This window comes from Nannobrachium achirus, assembly GCF_963921795.1.
Source record: "Nannobrachium achirus genome assembly, chromosome: 16".
In the NCBI taxonomy this organism is placed as follows: Eukaryota; Metazoa; Chordata; class Actinopteri; order Myctophiformes; family Myctophidae; genus Nannobrachium; species Nannobrachium achirus.
Window position 1 is genome coordinate 27,746,360 of NC_137823.1, and position 21,272 is coordinate 27,767,631.

Consider the following 21,272-nt stretch of genomic DNA (forward strand, 5'->3'; position numbering starts at 1 on the left):
GTCACTATTTTACATTGCATGTGATTCACAGACACCTGCGTGCCTGCGATTTGCCATGGCAAACTGAAGCAAGTCTAGTCTCGTGACGTGACTCACGCCATTGTTTGAACGCTGTGTGCTTAGAGGTGTATTCAGTGATAATGAAATTGGCCGGGGGTCATCTTGTCCCTTACTGGCCTTACAGCGTGGAAATGTTTAGTTTTTTATAGATTTTTTAAACCATTATAATGTTCTCGTTTTGATTATTAGACCCAATCACTCAATATCGGTAGGCCTACGTCCCCAGCTTCAGGATATGTATGATACTGATTTACTACGAGACTGTGTCATTTTATGAGTTCAGTAGTTTACAATCTAGGCATTTAGCAGCCGTTCTTAATTCAGAGCGACTGTGGTTCTCAAAACTTTTATTTTGACCATCATAACTAGACATCATAACATAACTACGGCCATACTCTACCCTGATTGGTCGAGGACTGGCTGGCCACCTCTGAAAACCTAATCTAGCTATGCTCACAACACGGGCCATGGTGGAAGTCCTTATATGGTCAGCACACATTCTACTGAGGAGAGTGAATGGAAAATGTACCAATTATATTTTTATTTGAATGAAATACAATCACTGAATATACCTTTAAATAGCCAATGGAAGGCTAGGATTCATAAATTAGGGAGGTTGGATTCTAACAGCTTACACACTTGTAGATTAACCCATTTAGGCCTAGAATGCTTTAACCAGTGAAAAATAGCAGATATACAAGCTCACAGCGCGGCACCGAGTGCCGCGCTGCGAGCTTGTAGATCTGCTATTTTTGAAAAAGTCGTGAAAATGTGTGCAAATCTTTGAATATATTATGTATTTTCAAAGTGAACGTTTGTAACTCAAATTTTGCTTCTGGGTGGTCCCTGGAACTAAATATTTTGAGATGGGGGTCCGTGGCCAAATACATATCATTTTGGGGGTCCTTCACATGAAAAGGTTTGAGAACCACGGACATAGTAGTCTCTCAAGAAAAGTAAAAAGTAAACGAACTGAGCCCCAGTTAAGTGAAAAATACCTTTTCTTTGACGATGGCGGGCCAGATTGCTGACATAGAAACATACGTTTTTCAAAAAGTCTTAGAAGGATTCAAAAGACACTTATAGAATCGGGTCAAAATTCAAATTTTCACGATTTTTCAAAAATAGCAGATCTACAAGCTCGCAGCGCGGCACTCGGTGCCGCGCTGTGAGCTTGTATATCTGCTGTTTTTCAATAGTTAAAGCATAAAATAATGATACACAATAATGTGTACCCCGTTCTGAATGGGTTTTAATGTTATCAGTGACAGGCCTCCCGGTGGAGGTGATAAGAGCCTCTGTGTGTGTCGGGGACGCGCTGATCCTTGAGATAGGTTAATTATTTGACCTGCATATGGAACAAGCAGAGTAATTATCGGCCCCTCCAGTGGCACATATTACAGATTGATATCTGGTGGTCTTGGACATGTCCATTAAGTTGCCATTAGTGGCTGGAAAATGGATGGCCTTTTAAAGGGAAAAAGGCTCGACAACTGCAAGGCTGTGCCTGTGCTCAATCTCTGCTGTAAGGTAGCCAGGTAAGTGTGTCCTAGATGTACATAACATGAATCATATCGTCGTTGTCGGGTGGAAACCTTGTATCTCCAAAACCGTTCGTTTTGTATTTATCATTTTAAAAACGATTTGAACTAGTGAAAACAGCCGATCTACAAGCACACTGTAGATCTGCTGTTTCATCATATCGTCGTTGTCGGGTGGAAACCTTGCATCTCCAAAACCGTTCGTTTTGTATTTATCATTTTAAAAATCACACCCGTGTGAAGTGGAGCTGTGTGTGTGTGTGTGTGTGTGTGTGTGTGTGGATCATGTGTACCGATTTTTGTGACATTTGAAGAAAATATGTAGGAAAAGGAGCAAAAAGTGTGTTTTGGAGAAAATTCAAGATGGCGGAAAATCTATCATGGCGCAAATGGGCGTGGCCTATATGGGGAGATGCGTCATGGCCCAAGGAATCCAGGGAAAAAACATTTTTAATTTTCCGACCTACGGTTCAAGAGTTACAGGCCAAAACGTAAAGTGGGGTGTTATGGCGCCACCATGCGGCCAAATGACACAATTATTTTTTATTTAATCCTTGAAATCATTATGAACCTCCTCTCCAAGTCTTGAAACTCTAGCCCCTATGGTTTGCGAGAGACAAATAATTGAATGTGAGTTTTTGCGATTCCCATTATAAGTCAATGGGGAAAATTAATTCACTAATAAATTAATATCAATTAAACTATAGAACCTTTCTCTTAGAAAAGTAATAGCCCACGATTCCCGAGTAAGCCGGTCGATTTGACATATGGCGCGAGTGTGTGGTGGCAAAACTGTGGGACTAGTGGCGTGCCGAAGTTTAGGAAGTTCAGGCTACATACACACACACACACAGACACACAGACACACAGACAGACCCACACAGCCACGTATAGGGAGCTGCACACAGCTCCAAAAACGATTTGAACTAGTGAAAACAGCCGATCTACAAGCACACAACGCCTCGCACCGTGAGGCGTTGTGTGCTTGTAGATCTGCTGTTTTCACTAGTCTTGTGCGACAGTCTTGTATGATGAAGCATGGCTTTACTTGAAAAAACATACAAGTTTGAAACTTGAAGATACAAGGTTTCTGCCCGACAGCGATGATATGCAAATTAATTTAATTGGTGGATTGAAATAAGGCATTCAATTGTGCGTGTGTGTGTGCGCGCACACATGCATGCGTACGTGTGCATGTATGGATGCATACTGTACATGCGTGTGTCTTTAAACAATACACTTTCATTGCAAACTCGCATACCGCGTAGTAGACCTTGGTTTGGCATTGGAGCATCAATATAATTTTTCACAGTGCCAAATGACTGCTTTCAACTTCAACAACCGACTGTGCATGAATAAAAATCACACCCGTGTGAAGTGGAGCTGTGTGTGTGTGTGTGTGTGTGTGTGTGTGTGTGTGTGTGTGTGTGTGTGTGTGTGTGTGTGTGTGGATCATGTGTACCGATTTTTGTGACATTTGAAGAAAATATGTAGGAAAAGGAGCAAAAAGTGTGTTTTGGAGAAAATTCAAGATGGCGGAAAATCTATCATGGCGCAAATGGGCGTGGCCTATATGGGGAGATGCGCCATGACCCAAGGAATCCAGGGAAAAAATATTTTTAATTTTCCGACCTACGGTTCAAGAGTTACAGGCCAAAACGTAAAGTGGGGTGTTATGGCGCCACCATGCGGCCAAATTACACAATTATTTTTTATTTAATCCTTGAAATCATTATGAACCTCCTCTCCAAGTCTTGAAACTCTAGTCCCTATGGTTTGCGAGAGACAAATAATTGAATGTGAGTTTTTGCGATTCCCATTATAAGTCAATGGGGAAAATTCATTCACTAATAAATTAATATCAATTAAACTATAGAACCTTTCTCTTAGAAAAGTAATAGCCCACGATTCCCGAGTAAGCCGTTCGATTTGACATATGGCGCGAGTGTGTGGTGGCAAAACTGTGGGACTAGTGGCGTGCCGAAGTTTAGGAAGTTCAGGCTACATACAGACACACAGACAGACAGACAGACACACAGACAGACAGACAGACCCACACGGCCACGTATAGGGAGCCTGTGCTTCACACAGCTCCAAAAACAGAACGCTATGGGACAATTAACCTTTGTAAGAGAAGGAGGAAAAAAAAGATAAATTATGAGAGAGAAAGAGAGAATTATAAAATGTCGAGTCATCTTTTGGAGTAAAGACAATGTGACTGACTGAGTGCAATAGATGCCCCCCTCAAACACACCGCTACCCTCCTCCACTGATGATGACCTTTGCCCCGCTCTGCAAACAGCCATTGTTCCTGTTCCTTTGTTTCACAGTAGCTGTTAAAAGTTCCCAACCCTCCCTGTTCAGTTCCCCCGGCGCTTCCCCTCCTCCTTCAACCCCTTTCTCCGCTTCCCCAATGCTAGTGGTTCTCTAAGTAGGGTACAGGGACCCCCAGGGATCCTTGAGGGGGTTACTGGGCGTCCCCAGCAAAAAGGAATTATATAGCATTACAATAATTTTTAACCACTTTATCCATTTATACGTTGGCTATTCAAAAACTGCAGATACACAAGTTAACAGCGCATCACTTCGTGCCGCGTTGTTTGCTAGCTCATCAATTTTAGATTTTTGGGGGTAGTTGGAAGGATTTTGAATTATTTGGATTTTTTTTAAAACACAAATCTTCTCTTCTGGGGGTCCCTGAACCCTGGCACACATTTTCGTTAGTGGCCAAATACATATCAATTTTGGGGGTCCTCCTTGGCACGAAAAGGTTCGAGAAGAACCCCTGCCCCCACTCCTCACACTCTCTTTCTCACGCATGCACTCACCTGCTACGGGGTCCTGCTGCTGCTGGGCATCTTTGGTCTTCTCCTTGGCGTCGAAGGTGGGGTTATCGATGCCCATCTTGGCCGGGTTCTGCGCCAGCTTCTTGAGCCTGAGTGTAGGTATTGGGCGATATGGACAAATACAATATCACAATATTTTTCCAAGCTTTTATCACGATAGACAATCTTATCACGATTCTTTTTCATGTCGGTTTTTATGGTTATTTTTCCAAGTTACTTCCAGGTCCAGGGACTCTCTGGGTTCCTTCTGGGAGGTGTAGATTTGACTCTTACACGTATCTAACTCTGAGAGTATACAAATGAAACAAAATGGACCCGTAAGGGTCCATTTGCTTTCATTTGTTAAAGTTGTTAAGGTTTTGTTAAGGGGTTTGTTAAGGGGTGACCTTGACATTTTAAAGTTTGAGAACTACTGATTTACACCAAAATTCAGGTTTAAATGAAATCTGCAATGAATCTCTGTATTAACAATTCAACAAGATTTTTTATAAGTCTCCCTCATTGTATGACGATACATACGATATCTCTGAAAAGGTATATCGTGGAGACATTGTATCATCTCAACGATATTCATCACCATAATCGCCCACCCCTACCTGAGCGACGCGTTGGGGTCGATGTCGTGCTTGTTGGCTCGTCCCTCCTCCTCCCTCTTCTTCCTCAGCTCCTCCTGGTAGTGCTGTATCCTCTCCATCTGGGGGCCGCAGCTCAGGGGTTTGTAGCCGCCGGTGTCGTGTTCCTTGTCCCCGGGACAGTCCACGGCGCGCTCCCTGTGGGGCCGCGTGGCCTCCAGGACGGGGCCCACGGACGGGTTGCAGCTCTCCGGCACGTAGCCGTTCATGTGGGACGAGGCGAACATGCCTGTTAAAAAATGTAGTACGTTGGGGGGACCTCGTCTCCCTATGAAGAGTTAGGATAGCTTGCTGCAGAGAGACTCATCGGTTCAGATGCCATGGTTCACGGGACGGCACTGCTGTTCCATTCCCTCAACCCGTCGACTGTACTGAAAGACAAAAAGGGAAATGGAATTTGGAAACTACTTTTCAACAGATTCTTGGTCAAACCAAATGCAACTTTTGATGAGTTTGGTTCCGTCATGAGAAATTCATCTTTTTTTCAAACCACACCACTCACTATTTCCCTCACTATTTTGGGAACAATTTTCTTATTTCTTTCAAAAATAGCAGATCTACAAGCTCAATGCAACACATTGCAGACTGGCTATTTTAGCTATACATCGTACAACAAAGTACCATTATGTAAGGCTAAAAGTATAATAAAATAAGTCTACTGATCACCATCTTGCTCTTTTGTGTCACCACATGCACTGTCTTTTTTGTATGTCGCTATCTGTGTTTTTGACTCCAAGACAGTCCTTGACTCCAAGACAAATAAAAGTGAACCTTATATTTACTCTTAGACAAAGAAAATTCTCGCACACTGCTCTTGCTCAGCAGCATCAAGTTTATTTAAACACAGACGTTTTGGTCCCTTTCTGGACCTTCATCAAGGGTCTAACAGAAATCATACCATCACGATAGATCACTCCATCAACCCCCTCTGTGTTCACAGGTGTGAGACAATCACACTCTCCTGTATGAGTGTCTCTCAATGACTGTCTGTGTGACTAATCATCCTAACCAGACTATTTCAAGACATGAACATCATGATTATGTGCCATCATGATGACCTTGAGTCCCACACCACAATGTCAACACAACACATCATTTATATCGTTGCAGTCGGGCAGAAACCTCCTTGAAGCCAATTTGGGTCATTTTGATTGCAATTTATTGTATGTGAAGGTGCTGTGGTATAGTTGCTTGACCTGGGTATAGGTGGGGATTTAGCCAATGTTTTTTTTTGTTTTCTAGTCGAGTTATTTTCGGTTTATTTTCTTGTCACTAATTCGTGTTTAGTTTACCGTTAAACACACAGCTATTGTTTTTCTTTCTGTCACCATCTTGCTTCAAAATAAACATTTTAAATGGACTCAGAAGACCTGGTTTACTGTCAACACACCACGCAATGGCAATCACACCATATCCCTCAAAGTTTTGTTGTTGGGTTGCATTTACACCTCCCATCTCCATATTTTAAAATTTTTGTTCTCCATATTTTTATCGTAAATGTATGCCCTACTTGATCATACTACAGCGTCACACACAAGTAGCAGATCTGCAAGCTCTTTTGAGCTTGTAGATCTGCTACTTTTCCTTTTTTTTGTCCACCCAACAGAGATATTTACATTATTTACAGAAAAGCGTAAGAATCAGCTTTGCAGCTTTCATAAAACATTCCAAAATGTGTGTATCTTAGATGCACAACCTAGATCCCACACTAACATGCCACGGAATCTCGACATTCAATCCATTGGGGAATAAAGTTTGTATGCTATCAATCCAATAAACTTCCATTGTGTTTAGAATGTCATCAATGTTACCTCCTCTCTCTGGCTTTTTCAATACCCTGGATCCTGAAAGATGAAATGTGCTGCTATTGGTTGGGTCATTTCAATAATTCCTCCTTATAGAGCTTTTGTGTTCACTTATTCTCTGTTTAACTGGTGTGATGTTTTGCCCACATAGACCAGCCCACAGGGACATTTGGTCAAATAAATGACCTGGGTAGTGGTAATGTGATGACATCATTGTTAGAGTACCTTTTCCCAGTTTGAGGATGATATAAATCGTTACCTTTGACCATATTGTTATGTTGGGCACATCCTATCTATACTATAATTTTGCGAATGTCTGAGTGAGTGAGTGAGTCAGTGTCTGTCTGTCTGTCTGTCTGTCTGTCTGTCTGTCTGTCTGTCTGAGTGAGTGAGTGAGTGAGTGTCTGTCTGTCTGTCTGTCTGTATGTCTGAAACAGCGTTTCTCCTCAGTGGCTGGAGCAATTGATCTGAAATCGCATCACAATTAGCATATGAACACACCTGACATAACTGTGAAGCCCGTTTGTCACTTTCACAAATCGTATGCTGTATATTAGCATTTTTATGGTGTATCTACTATCTATTCTGCATCTAGCTTGAGGCTAATCTATTCTGCATCTAGCATGAGGCAACATGTTTAACCAGCTCTGTGGGTGTGTGTGTGTGTGTGTGTGTGTGTGTGTGTGTGTGTGTGTGTGTGTGTGTGTGTGTGCAGGCGGGTGGGCGGGCGGGGGGTGTGTGGGGGGTGTGGGGGGAGGGGGGGAACACAGTATCTCTGTAGCCATTAAACGAAACGGGTATTTCTTACATTGATTCGCCTACATATTATCATGCAAGCACCAGTTAAAGTTACTTTCCATCCCTCATATACTGTGTGCACAGTGCACATCCCATAACCCACACACTGCACATCATTTCGGAGCTCATATCTTTGAACGGGTAAGGGCTATTCTTAGAAAATGTAAACAAGATGTAATAAATTATACTACCCATGGATCCCATCTATCACAAGCATTCTGAAAACAAATGGGTCCAAAAAGCAGCCGTCAATGAATATTACCATCATCATCACAGATGAATGACTACAGCTTGTGTCAATGAAGCCTTGATCATATCAATAATAGTTAATACAATATTTATATTTAAATATTGTAAATATTTACAGGTGCTTTTACAATTTCAGTAAAAGCACCTTGACAACATGATGACAGCTTTGATATTCAATGCCAAATATCTATCAGATTCTGAACATTCATTAGTTGTAAGCTAACCAACTGGAAGCCTGGGCCCAGTGGTAGAGTTAGGCTATCCAATTTCCCCCAGGATCAATAACGTTGTTGTCCCCACTGTCGTTCTTCTGTCACACCAAGAAAATGCTGAAATGTTCTTAATGACTGATTGGTGTGGTTGGTGTGGTTGCTATAAGCAACACTCTAAGCAACACACTATTGTTTTAAGTCTGAGAACTGTTATGCCAGCTAAAGTTAACTTGTTTTTAACTGAGGTTATCTGGGTTGTCAGGCCACTGAGGCCAGATATCTTGGACAATATAATGTCCACCAATCAGACAGGATTGGTCATGCATTGGTCACTGGTCATGCTTCACTTGACAGCAATATTACACAAGAGGGTGTGCATTATCGTGGTTATTGGCACGCCAGCCTTGCTGCAGGAACGAGGCGGCAGGCGATAACCACGATAAAGCACGACACTCAAGTGTAATATTGCGATTATACAACAGGTACCCTTAAAAAACACGTTAACTTAATTTCTTTGTAATTAAGGTATTCGATTGAAATTTCAGATTTCGCCACTATGTCCCTGAACTTAACTCATTTGCTGCTATGGCCGAGGAGCCTGAAAAAAATCCCGATGTACGGCCCTGCCATGCCCGAGGAACCCGAGAATTTCCCGTTTTTGAAAAAAAAAAAAAGATTTTTGACCCCAAAAAATGTAGTAGGCATGATAGCAATCGCGAAATTGCATGTTTAACCCCCATAGCAACCCCATCTTTCAAACATGGCAGCCATCTTTGTTTACATTTTAGGAAAACATAATGGCTGCTATCTCATGAATGCCTGAACGGATTTCCATTCGGATTTTTTTGTTTGAAAGCTGTGAGCAATGTGGACACACGTGGTGCATTATCTAGGCATGGGTGTGCATGATCTGTGCACTATGAATTACATGGAAGTCTATGGAGACAGGGGCATATGAGAGTACGAAGGTATTGTGCTGGCACAGGACCCGGCACAGCTGATTTGATTAGACCTGTAATAATGAGCTAATGCTCATTATTCGCACGGGTAGAAAGCTATTTCAACCAATCAGATTGCTTCGTCGGAACTACCTGTTGTATAATATATAATATTAAACAGTAAGACAGAATACATTTCCCAGTTGATTCCTCATGACACTCACAATTTCCCAGAATTGCACCTGTATAATTTAAATTGCATTTCATACATGGAATTCACATCATGAATACAGCTTCATCCTACTGAGATGAGTCTCATCTATCAGCACCACAATAAGTCCCAACAGTATTGTGGTGGTGACTGGTGATAGATGAGAAGACACCACTGCTAACATACATGTCATTGTCTCTCACCCACAATCCCTTATGGTCAGCTTCAGACTCATCCAGGCCTTTGTCCAGAAATAGCCATGATGTCACAACGTCAACAATTGCTTCATCCTGAGTCTTTACAGTCTGTACAATTGTACAGTACGTGTATTCTGGAACCCATTAACCCCAACTAGAGATGTTAGCCTACGAGGGTGTGGATTGCATGCAGTGGATTACACATCTATTTTAAGGATGCTACTTATTAATCTGGATTAGCAAAATCAGTGTTATGACTAAGATGTTCACGGCTAGATTATAGGTCAATACAATGTGAAAAGGTTTTGCTTCGTAAATACAAAATGAAGAGAAAAGGTTGGACATGTTTATACATTATACACTAATATATCACACATTTAACGTGAATCTAACCCGAGTAAAAAAAAAAAAAATACCAAGTAGTGTCAAAGGTAGTGTTCTCTTTCTCTGGTCTGTCTCTGCATGAGCTTAAATACATATGAACAGTATTTGTTACTTGGAAACCAAAGTGTCATACAGAGAAAGAAAATCTACAGTTTAAACTAGTGTTTAAACAAATTTTGATTTAGTTTTAGTCAGTCCTTTGAATGAAATTCCTTTTAGTTTTAATCATATTTGAGTCATCTGAAATGTTTTAGATTTAGTCTGGTTTTAGTCGACTAAATGTCATACAATCGACTAAATCTAGAGTTAATTTAGTTAATTTAGTTGTATAATGTATTTTGGTGGGCCTTGATGGTGTCGTAATGCCTGTTTTCACAATTGGCTGCATGCTGAAAATAGCTGGGAGCTTGTAGATCTGACATTTTCAGAGCGCAAAATCCGAGCGCAACCAAACACAAAATGACTTGTCTTTTAGTTCTACTGGGTGTCTTTTCGCCATAGTCGACGAAATCAAAACTAGATCAAATGTGCCTGCATGATGGCCTTGCCCCCTGCCTCGTTTATTCAGGCATGGAGCCATGGATCAGGGGTGTCGCACCAAATTCTGGGCCCTGGGTTGGGTACAACGATTTACAGCAGGCCCCCCATGAATGTTCTTCATAGGGGGAGGGGGTTTAACCCATTTAGACTGAGAACGTATTATTTTGTGCTTTAACTATTGAAAATAGCAGATACCGGTATACAAGCTCACACCGCGGCACTGAGTGCCGCACTGCGAGCTTGTAGATCTGCAATTTTTTGAGAAATCGTGAAAATGGGTGTAAGTCTTTGAATATTTTTGACCCAAAATGTCTTCTAAATCCTTCTACGTTTTTTTTTTTTTTTTTTTAATAACCTATGTTTCTATGTCAGTGGTGCTCAAAGGTTTTCATGTGAAGGACCCCCAAAATGATATGTATTTGGCCACGGACCTCCATGTCAAAATATTTAGTTCCAGGGACCCCCCCAGAATCAAAATCTGAGTTACAAATGTTCGCTTAAAGAAGCTCACATCGCAGCACTCGGTGCCGTGCTGTGAGCTTGTATAGCTGCTATTTTTTTAATAGCTAAAGTATAAAATAATTAAGTCCCTTCCACCTTGGGCCCTAGTAACTCAGTCACAATTTCCCCCCCTTGTGACGCCCCTGCCATGGATTCCAGCGTCCACATAGTACCACGTAGATCCCTCCTCCTCCTCTTTCTCACAACCTCCCACAAGAGCTAATTAGGTCTGGCAGGTCTATCCCCGGTAGCACAGCCCCTGGTCCCGGCTCCAAGCCCCCTACAGCAGTGTTTAGCTTCGTTTAGATTGGCGGTGCATGGCTGACAAACAGCAGAGACAGCCAGCCAGTGGGGCCATCTGTTCATGTGGGCTTAATTAAGCCTGGGATGCGCAGCTTCTCTACGTGGGCTCAGTGTGGCAGCCACACAGCAACACAACACAGCCAGGGAAACACTGGAAGGAAGGGACAGCGCTATACCTGAGCTGAATGAAGATGAACGGAGACGTGGTGTTGTGTGATAATGAAAGCACACACTCGCATAGGGGTGGGCGATATGGAAAAATGCAATGTCACGATATTTTCCCAAGCTGTATCACAATACACGATTTTATCACGATTCTTTTTCACCTTGGTTTTTATGGTTATTTTTCAAGTTACTTGACAAAAACTGGTCTCTCTGGGTTCCTTTTGGGAGGTCTAAATTGAACTTTACAAGTATATAACTCTGACAAATGTATACAAATGAAACCAAATGGACCCATAAGTTCCCAGAGTTAAGTGGAGACCTTGACATTTTAAAGTTTGAGAACTGATGATTTAGATTTGACCAAAATGCAGGTTTAATTGAATTCTGCAAAGAATCTCTGTATTAACGACTAAACAGGATTTTTTACAAGGCTCCCTCATTGTATCACACGATATACGATATCTCTGAAAAGGCATATTGTGGATACATTGTATCGTCTCAACGATAATTATCACCATATCGCCCACCCCTCTCACACGTACTGTATGCACATGCACAAACAACACACACACACACACACACACACACACACACACACACACACACACACACACACACACACACACACACACACACACACACACACACACACACACACACACACACACACACACACACACACACACACACACACACACACACACACACACACACACACACGGATCAAGGATGTTCATGCTGTGAGAGGTATAGGAACCATCCAAGTCTCATTCCTCTCCATGTTTGTCTGTGTAGCCAGAGCCCCAAATGCTTCAAAAATATTATGCACACACACACACATACACACAGATTATAGGTCCGAACCGCCAACATCACATCATGGGAGTTTTAAACATATGTACGAATATGATCCCAATTTGACTCTCAAGCTGTCCTATCAGTACACCAGCTGTCCACGTTAAAACATGCTACAGCTTTGATAGAATTTGCGACACATCAAGCCTGGCTGATTGACAAAGAGGGTACTTGGTCCAAGAAGAGAGAACTCTCCAAGGAACACTTAAGTTCAGTGCTTTTCAACCTTTTTCATATCAAGGCCCTTTATTTATTCTGCATTTGAGCCCCGGACCACCATTTGATGAGATTTAGCCTCTCAGACCCAAAACAAAGATTTTGTCCACAATTCCATGCTGTATTGATGTTGGTACCGCTAATGTTGACCAAAATAACAATTCTTCTACATTCTCTAATTGTGTAGACTTCAGTTATTTTAACAATAATTTAACTCTTGAGGGCGTAAAATTTACATACAAGGGTCCATTTGGTTACCAACTCTCCATCATTTAGCGGGTGAGTCGGCAACCACCTGGAACCCCTTCAAGGACCACTGGTGGTCCCCGGACCACTGGTTGAGAACCACCGGACTTGGTGGTGTAGCTTTGGGCCACTGTTAACAGTACAAACACCTGTTGTTGCATCAGGTCTAATTAAATGTACGTCAAGAAAGAGGCTGAAAACAGAACATGATCTCAGTCTTTCGAGTCCCAGTGTTGCTGCTGGTTTAACAGATCATCAGACTTCATGTCAGAGAGTTGTTTCAGAACAGCATATGTCAGAAAAGACAGGCCAAGTTCCCTCACTGATGCTGTAGTTCATGCTTCAGTGGTTCTCAACATTTTCAGGCCGTGACCCCCGAAATAATCATATTTGAACTGGGGACCCCCCACCCTGACGAGCACTAAGAGTTGAGGCATTACATTTTGTATAACACGGTTCTATTAAAATAGCAGATCTACATGTTCACGCCTCGCAATTTTCACAATTTCTGTCTCCAATATTTGACAATTTGGCCAATGTTTAATTTGTCATTTTAGAGGTATTAAAAAGTCCTTAAATTGTCACTTTAGAAATGTGCAGATACCCTCTGTAAACTTAAACTTTATGTTGGTTTGTTTACTGTTGAGAGTAGAAGACAGTGTTGCACATCAAGTTATTCATCTTCTAGCCTCGGAAACCCAGGCTTCATTTGGACCCCCCAAAAAATAATTTGGGGACCCCTCCCCCCTTGGGGGTCCCGACCCACAGGTTGAGAACCACTGGCCTACAGGACACTAGTACAGTTTACTGATACAGGGTCCACTGAAAGGATAAAGACCACAAGAAAGAAAGCCTTAAGGCTCGTTTAAATTGGCCTCCCTTTGTACACAATTCATACAAGAATACCTCAAACAAACAATACCTCATTCACTGGGAGAGGAGCATCAACAAGCAGCAGCAGCAGCAGCAGCAGCAGCAGAACTAGCCTGTTTGGATGTTTTGCATTTACACAAAGTGAGCCAGCTGCATTCCTAACATGATAAACTGATAAGAAAAAGTCAAACTGCACGTATTTTACCCTTTAAAATAAACCCAGCAGTTGCCATGATGATGGTATCAACACGTTACTGCGAGCTTAGCTATAATAGCCAAGACGTCGGGGATACAAAAGCAGAGGCGTCAATTTGGTATGGCAAGCCATGGCAGCTGCCATACCTTGGCTACAGGGGGGAAATATTAAAATGTACTTTTTGTCGTGCCTGTTGCTAAGGTATGGCAACATGACTGGTGTCTTGCACGCGCGCGCGAGGGCGCGCGTGCAAGACACCAGTCATGTTGCCATACCTTAGATTTTTCTGAACTGACGCCACTGAAGCAACACAACAACTACCTTTAGCAGAGCTCATACTCACCGCTCAGTGGGAGCTGACTGGTTTGGGAGAAGTAGCGGGCATTTCCTCCTGTGTTTTCCAACGTTTCCCAAAAGTGTTCTTTTATTTTATTGTCACTAACTAACAGAAGAATGGTGATGGCATAATACCGCTATTATACCTCCTTCTATCTCCTTCTCTGAGTTCTCTCACATGACCGTGCTGCTGCTTCTTTAGCCTCTTCTCTTCTTTGAGTTGGTCGGTAGAGGGGAGGACCGTCGGAACAGTTCTAACCGTTGCGGTAAACTGCGGCTGGGACTCTGGGAGTTTGACCATAGAGTTTGACTCATCTCCTTGGCAACTCTGTGGCTCCACAGCGCCACACATACAACAGTGGTCAGAGGAAGTATTGTGTTTGTTCAAACCCAGCCTAGATCAGTGGGTTTTGATTGATTGATTGATTGAAGACTTTATGTGTGTTAAAAGTGTTAAGGTTGCTTAGGACAGTGGTGGAACAAGTACTCACTTATTTTAATTTAGTAAAAGTACCAATACTTAAAAATATAAATACTTTCAAGTAAAAGTATAGAATTCAAAATGTACTTGATCGTAAAAGTACAGAAGTATTGGCATCAAAATATACTTAAAGTACCAAAAGTAAAAGTACAAAATGTACAAAAAAATATGTTTTATAATATCATAATTGATATCTGTAAAGTAACCAGTAACTAAACTAAACTAAACTTCAAATACATGTTGTGGAGTAAAAGTACAATGCTTAGATCTAGAATGTAGTGGAGTAGAAGTAAAAGTACTGATAATTGCAAATACTCCTGTAAAGTAAAAGTACCTCAAAACTGTATTTAAGTACAGTACTTAAGTAAAAGTACTTAGTAACTTTACACCACTGGCTTAGGAAAAGGTACAGTTTCATGACAGTACAGTTCACAGGTACAAGGTCAACTAAAAGGAGATTCTAGTAAGCTTTTTGGCTTGTTTACACAGGAAAACTGTATGTATCTCATATAACATTGAATGACAGACGGATATATAACACAGTACTATGCATAGGATGTCATCAAAAAAAAATAACAGTCATAAAGAAGAAAAATAAAAGAAAGAAGAAAATGAATAAAATATATTTACAACTGGCCTAGATAGTGACCTCACTGAAATACTGTTCTTCACAACACAAAAAAGCTTGAGGGCTTGTTTCCTTTGTGGTCCTGACTCCTTCAGCAAGACACAAAGACATACAAAACTATACAAGAAATCATCGATAGATAAAATATATATAGTAAAAGTATATAGCCTACAGAAAAACTGTGCCATTATTTTGGCAAGCTACTTGTCTAGGTCCAGTTGCAAATTGCTTTTATGGGATGGATGGATATGAAGGAGGAGGGTTAGGGAGTCACACTTTTTGATGGCAGTTGGAAGGGCATTCCACATTTTTGGTTAATAGTAGACTGGTAAACATACCAGTCCAATTTAGCCTACGACAGACGAGCAGGGACGGATTAACCCCCACAAGGGCCCCTGGCCTATCATTTTTAATCCATTATTTTAAGCCATGATGATCATCTGTGGGCCAAGAAAGCACATGTAGACAACAGAGGAAGGGCCCACACATTTGATATTTGATTAACGTATACATTTAATTTTTGTGTAAATTGTCAAATACCACCCGGGCCGGTTCCCCCAAGAGCCAAGGGCCCCTGGCAATGGCCCCACCGGCCCAATGGTTAATACATCCCTGCAGACGAGTCAATGACAGAAAACTGTAGGCTGCTGTAGGCCTTTCATACAGGCAGACGCACGCACGCACGCACAGCATTTCATTGGAACTGTTAATTTGCCTTTTCAGAACATTCATACTGATCCCATTTTATTCACTAGGTGTAACTGAACAGATGCTTGTCACCGACTCTATGGCTACTTCATCGTTTCCAATGTAATGGGATGTATTCTGTCATTTCACCTGGCAGGGCAGAACTGAAGCTGCTTAAATCTCAGGCAGCCTCAGAAGCATCTTCACCAAAGCTTCCAGCAGCCTTTTTTTCTCCTTTATTTTCTCTGAGAGTAATCCTCTCTGAAACCTTCTGCGCTTAACCGCTTTTTCTCATTAAGGCCCTGTCCTGTAGGTTGCATGCATGGATCCTTAAAGGAAAGAGGAACACTGTTTAAAAATAAATTCTCTAATAAATGGTGCATTAATATAGCACCCTCTATCCAAAGCGCTTTACAATGTGCAAAACATTCACCCACACATACTGTACAACGACGGCAGAGGAAACCACGCAAAGCACCAACCTGCTCATCGGGATTCGGGAGCAATTAGGGGTTCAGAGTCTTGCTCAAGGACACTTCGACACTAACTCTGGGGGAGCCCGGGATCGATTCCCAAGAGGCCGCTCTACCTCCAGAGCCACTGCCGCCCCTGACAGTAATTTCGTAATCATTCACATTCTTTTTTCCTTGATGCAAGATTCAAGTCAAGCTCTGTACTGTACATCATTGGTTCTCAAAGTGGGGTCCTTGAGGGAGTTCCAGGGGGTGGGTCCCTTATGGGTATGTAACTCAGAGTGTGTACAAATGGAACCAAATGGACCCATTAGGGTCCATTTGGTTCCATTTGTTAGTTACACTCAGACCCTCAGAGTTAAATTAAAATTGATTTTACAATATAAATTGGGGCCTTGGAGATAGAAATATACCATTAAATGGGGGTCCGTAGCTCTAATACATGCCAAACTGGGGGCCTTTGAAATTAAAATGTTCAGAATAACTGCTAGAGCCATAAACATCTTCTCTTATGGGGGTCCCTGGCATATCTTTTCAAATGGGGATCCATGGGCTAATAAGTGTCAATTTGAGGTCCTTGACATGAAAAGGTTTGAGAACCACTGCTGTACATACATACATACGTTGTGTATATATACGTGTGCAGTGAAATGTATACTGGGGTGTCAGTGGCTCAGGGGTAGAGTGGCTGCTTGTCAACTGGAAGGTTCCCAGTTCGATCCCGGGCTCCCCCAGAGTTCGTGTCGAAGTTGCTCCCGATGAGCAGGTTGGTGCCTTCCTTGCATGGTTTCCTCCACCATCGGTGTATGAATGTGTGGGTGAATGTAATGCACAATCAATGAAAAGCGCCTTGGATAAAGGCGCAATATAGTAAATGCACCATTTTTATACAGTATCTCTCTGCTTTCGGGCAGAAAACAGCTCCAAAATGTAACTTTTTCAGGAAATGAAAAAAACAAAACAAAAAAACATACAGCTTTGTAATACTTTTCATTGGTTCGATATTTTTTTTACCAACCCACAGACATAAAGGGTGTTCAATAGCTAGCTAGTTAGCTGTTTTCTGCTGGTAAGCGACGATATATAATGTACTGTTACTTCCACACATTGCGAGCTTGAGCTTGTAGATTGGCTATTTTTGCTAGTTGACATAGCAGTAAGTAAATAGGGTTCATGTGGTTAAACATTCCATTAGCACAGTTTCCAACCATTAGACCGATGCATCAAAGAACAAAATCACTGCTTTTTCTTTTTCATATATTTTATTAAAAAAGGAAAACCAACAAGAACTTTTTTTTCATTTTTTTTACATAATGATCAAGGATTTTTATTATATCTTAGTGTCTTTCATCAGTTTCATATCATTACAGAAAATGTTATAGTACAGCGTTGTTCAATGTCTCCTCATTGCTTAATAATTTCCTTAGGAGTGCTGGTCACATATATCTGTACAATATGGTTCATATATTTTTTTTTCTGTACATTTTTTGTGAAGTTGGTTAAAAAGGCTGTCAGCACTTAAAGAAGCTGTTTCTTTTTTTTTCTCTCTCTCTTTATTTTCAGTAGTTGGATCAAATAAAAGATTATTTTTCCCAGGTTTTGGCTGTCGCCACCTGGGGGTTGGGGGGGAAGGGGGGTCGGGGTCGGGGTCGGGAGCGAAAGTTTTACACCCGGTCACCGTGAATATAAAGCACCGACATAATACTCCGTTGTGTACGACGGAGTCGCTCGCCAGCAAAACCAGCTGATCTGCAAGCTCGCACATCTGTGTGCCGTGGGCTGATTTCGGGGGCGAGCGCCACCGCGAGCACGACGGGAGTACAGATCGAGCGTTTAGGAAGCTTCAGGGTCTGGGCAGACTGGAGCCTAAGGGCATGCCCGCCCACAGGGTCTAGGGCAGATAGGAGCCGTCTCCAGTCCGCCGAGACCCCGTGCCCAACACAGGGTCTCGGCGGACCGGTTTGGCGTGCATGCCCACATCTTCTCCTAGCACCACCTCTCCCCTGCCCAGGCATTTTGGCACTGCGCACATAAACAAGACTCACAAGATAAACAACAAGCAAAGCTCGGTGTGAAGCCATTATGATGCATACTAATGAGAGAAAAAGAAACGAAGTTTCACCTCGACGGGGTGCTCAAAAAAGAAAAGAGGAGGAAAGTGGCTTAGAGGTTCAACACCGCCCCCACCTTCCTCCTTCCTCTTTAGCCGAGCAGCGTGGGAAATCCCGAAGTCCTCCTCAAGGTTTTCTTCGTTTGGAAAATAAATAAAACGGTTATTTTTTCTTTCCACTAAAGATGAGAAAATTATAATTTCTTTTTTCTTTTTGTCCTGGCAGGCACCTACAGCTGTCTATTAAAATGCTACTGCTATAGATAAGGTCTAGCATTGAACACACAAAGCAATTGCAATGAAAGGAACGAAGTTGCCTTAATATAATAATGATAATAAGAATAATAATGATAATAATAATAATAAGAATAATCATAATAATATATTACAGAATAAATCTCTTTTTATAATTAGATTTTTTTTTCTTCATTAAAAGTTATATTCTTCTTTGTTTGAAATACTATAATCTTTTTAAATTAGTTTTTTCCCCCCCTCCCATATGTATCTAGGTTGTGATCAAGATGTTGACTAAATACCTCAACGTTATCCAAATCAATAAAAACTAGCTGTGCCGTTGCATATTACAGAATAGTCAATGATATGTGGACATGCACCGTGAACCCATTCCAACCCTCTCCTATGTGAAGCCAACTCTCCGTTCCCACGGCGTTGACATCATAGCCGTCCGATGACCATGACGTCGACCACCTCGCCCTTGTGCAGCTCCACGTATTGCTCTGTTTTTGGAGGTAGCATCAGGAGCCCGTTAGCGCTACGCATGCTCATCAGCCGGCTGCTCACCTGGTTCCCTGCGGGGCAGAGGATAGGATACAGGGACGTGCAGAGAATGTTAGAGAAGCAGGGGCTGACATTTTTAAATATCGAAAATAGCAGACCTCCAAGCTCACAAAGCGTCACGCTGCGATGCGGTGTGACCGTTGTGAGCTTGGAGGTCGGCTATTTTCGGTGCGTGATACCACACTGACTGAACTAAGCTAAATCAAGTCAATACTGGAGATGCGGTGTAACGGTATGGATTTCTACACAGAGAGCGCAATTCTTTCAACATAAGATGCAGCGTTCAAGTTCAGGAGAGTTTGGACAAGGCAATTCTCTTGAATGCTGCCTTCAGGTATGGCATGGAAAGAGGGCTTTTGCGTTTCTTTCACCATAGTAAAAACTGCATTCATGGTGTGGAGAGGGCACTTTTTACAGGCGAATAAAAGGGCAGGGGCTCGAGCCCCCTTTGATGTCTATGTGTGCATGTGCCGGATAGGATAGGATAGGATAGGATAGGATAGGATAGGATAGGACAGTGGCATGAACTGACCCTTGAGGCATGAATTAACTCTTTATCTGTGGTGCTCAATGTTTTTTTTTTCTTTTTTAATTTCATGATAGACATATCTCAAAGACCTTAGTGTCAACCCCCGTATATATTCTCAAAGACCTTAGTGTCAACCCCCGTATATATATTCTCAAAGACCTTAGTGTCAACCCCTGTCATATACCGGTATATTCTCAAAGCTCAAGAGATTATTTCCATTATGGTCCATGTTGGTGTGCAAGGGAGCGTGTCGATATTTCAACATAGCATTTGTTCTACGTCCCAGTATTTCGACGTGGGTGAATGTTAACCTGGTGAAATGCTAACCTGCCGACGCTGGTGAGTAGCTAACCTTCCTAAGGAATAGTATGGTGGCGTGCATTGATTCTGCGTGAGTATACCTGTGCTCTGTGCCCACGGCAGGGGTTCCTGGTGATGCCATGTCAGAATGCAGCGGTGGTATTCAGGGCGAGGGTCTAGCTTCACGTCACAAGACAACTGCAAACAAATCATAACGGATAGCATGCGTGAGTCCTTATGACGTGTAGGAATGTCACCATGTGTAGCCTATATCTGCCACTTGCGGCAATAGCTATTCAACTTGATTGAAATGATCTCCTTTTACACTGGACGTGGGACTTTTCTTGCTGGCAAGTCATGCCGGCTACATGGAATACTAGACGAGTGGCTTTTAAGTATTTAGATGATGTCAAGAAGTCAAACGACTGCAAATAAAAAGTGTAATAAATTGATTAATGCTTTCCTCTCAACTCTTGAGAAATATTATGCCAATAGAATTTGACCTGGGTCTTATTAGCAGACCAGATCTGAGAGATGTTACTGCATCTGGCAAAGTCTACTTTCAAAGCCATCAATCTTGCCACTAAGTGGCAGCAATGGCTCAATATTAGTCCTCTACCTCCTCCAATAAAGATTCTAATGAAGAAGTATCACAGTATCCTGGATAGCACCGTGGAGGTTGGACCAGATGTCATGACTATCATATCCTGCGAAAAACGGGAATAGAACAATACAACTGGAGTTCCGATGGTGGAAGGTTACAGTTTAAACTACACATGTGCAATACAGGATATGAATATCATGACATCTTCTCTTCTCAACCTCCTTGGATAGAATCTGAGACGGAGAGCAGCAGCATGTACATTTGTATTTAAACTTTAAGCGTTTAAATACCATAGGCTCATGTACGATTATGCACTTTGACATAAAAACAGAACTGTAAATACTTCCAAGGATTTCATATTTCCTCTTGCATCACTCCTTTCTCAGAATGCGTTACTTGTCAGAAAAGAAGGGTCTGTCGTTCTTGGAGAGAGAGTCAAAACGTCATAGCGCACAATGATGACATCACACACTTCTCTCGGAATTAAATCTAACCCTTTTTTAATTACTTGCCAAGCTTCAGAGGCAGAACAGGTCATAGCGGGTCACCTAAAAAAGC

At 42.0% G+C, this 21,272-nt stretch overlaps 2 protein-coding genes across 3 annotated transcripts in view; both read right to left on the reverse strand.

Annotated features, from left to right (window-relative positions):
• The window catches only part of pals1b (protein associated with LIN7 1, MAGUK p55 family member b), a 42,269-nt gene extending 27,961 nt beyond the window's left edge, over nt 1-14,308 (reverse strand). Inside the window, exons 1-3 of the mRNA XM_080744576.1 lie at nt 14,112-14,308; nt 5,044-5,450; nt 4,430-4,536 (exon numbers count right to left, since the gene is read on the reverse strand). Of these exons, the coding sequence (XP_080600702.1) occupies nt 4,430-4,536; nt 5,044-5,306 (370 nt within the window). The 5' untranslated portion in view covers nt 5,307-5,450; nt 14,112-14,308. The remainder of the gene's footprint in view (nt 1-4,429; nt 4,537-5,043; nt 5,451-14,111) is intronic.
• Nucleotides 14,309-19,158: 4,850 nt separating this feature from the next.
• gphnb (gephyrin b) overlaps nt 19,159-21,272 on the reverse strand; it is a gene marked incomplete at both ends in the record, with an annotated part of 164,690 nt that continues 162,576 nt past the window's right edge. For both annotated transcript variants that reach the window (XM_080745149.1, XM_080745148.1), the window contains 2 exons: nt 19,159-19,292; nt 20,212-20,308. In XM_080745149.1, the coding sequence (XP_080601275.1) occupies nt 19,159-19,292; nt 20,212-20,308 (231 nt within the window). The remainder of the gene's footprint in view (nt 19,293-20,211; nt 20,309-21,272) is intronic.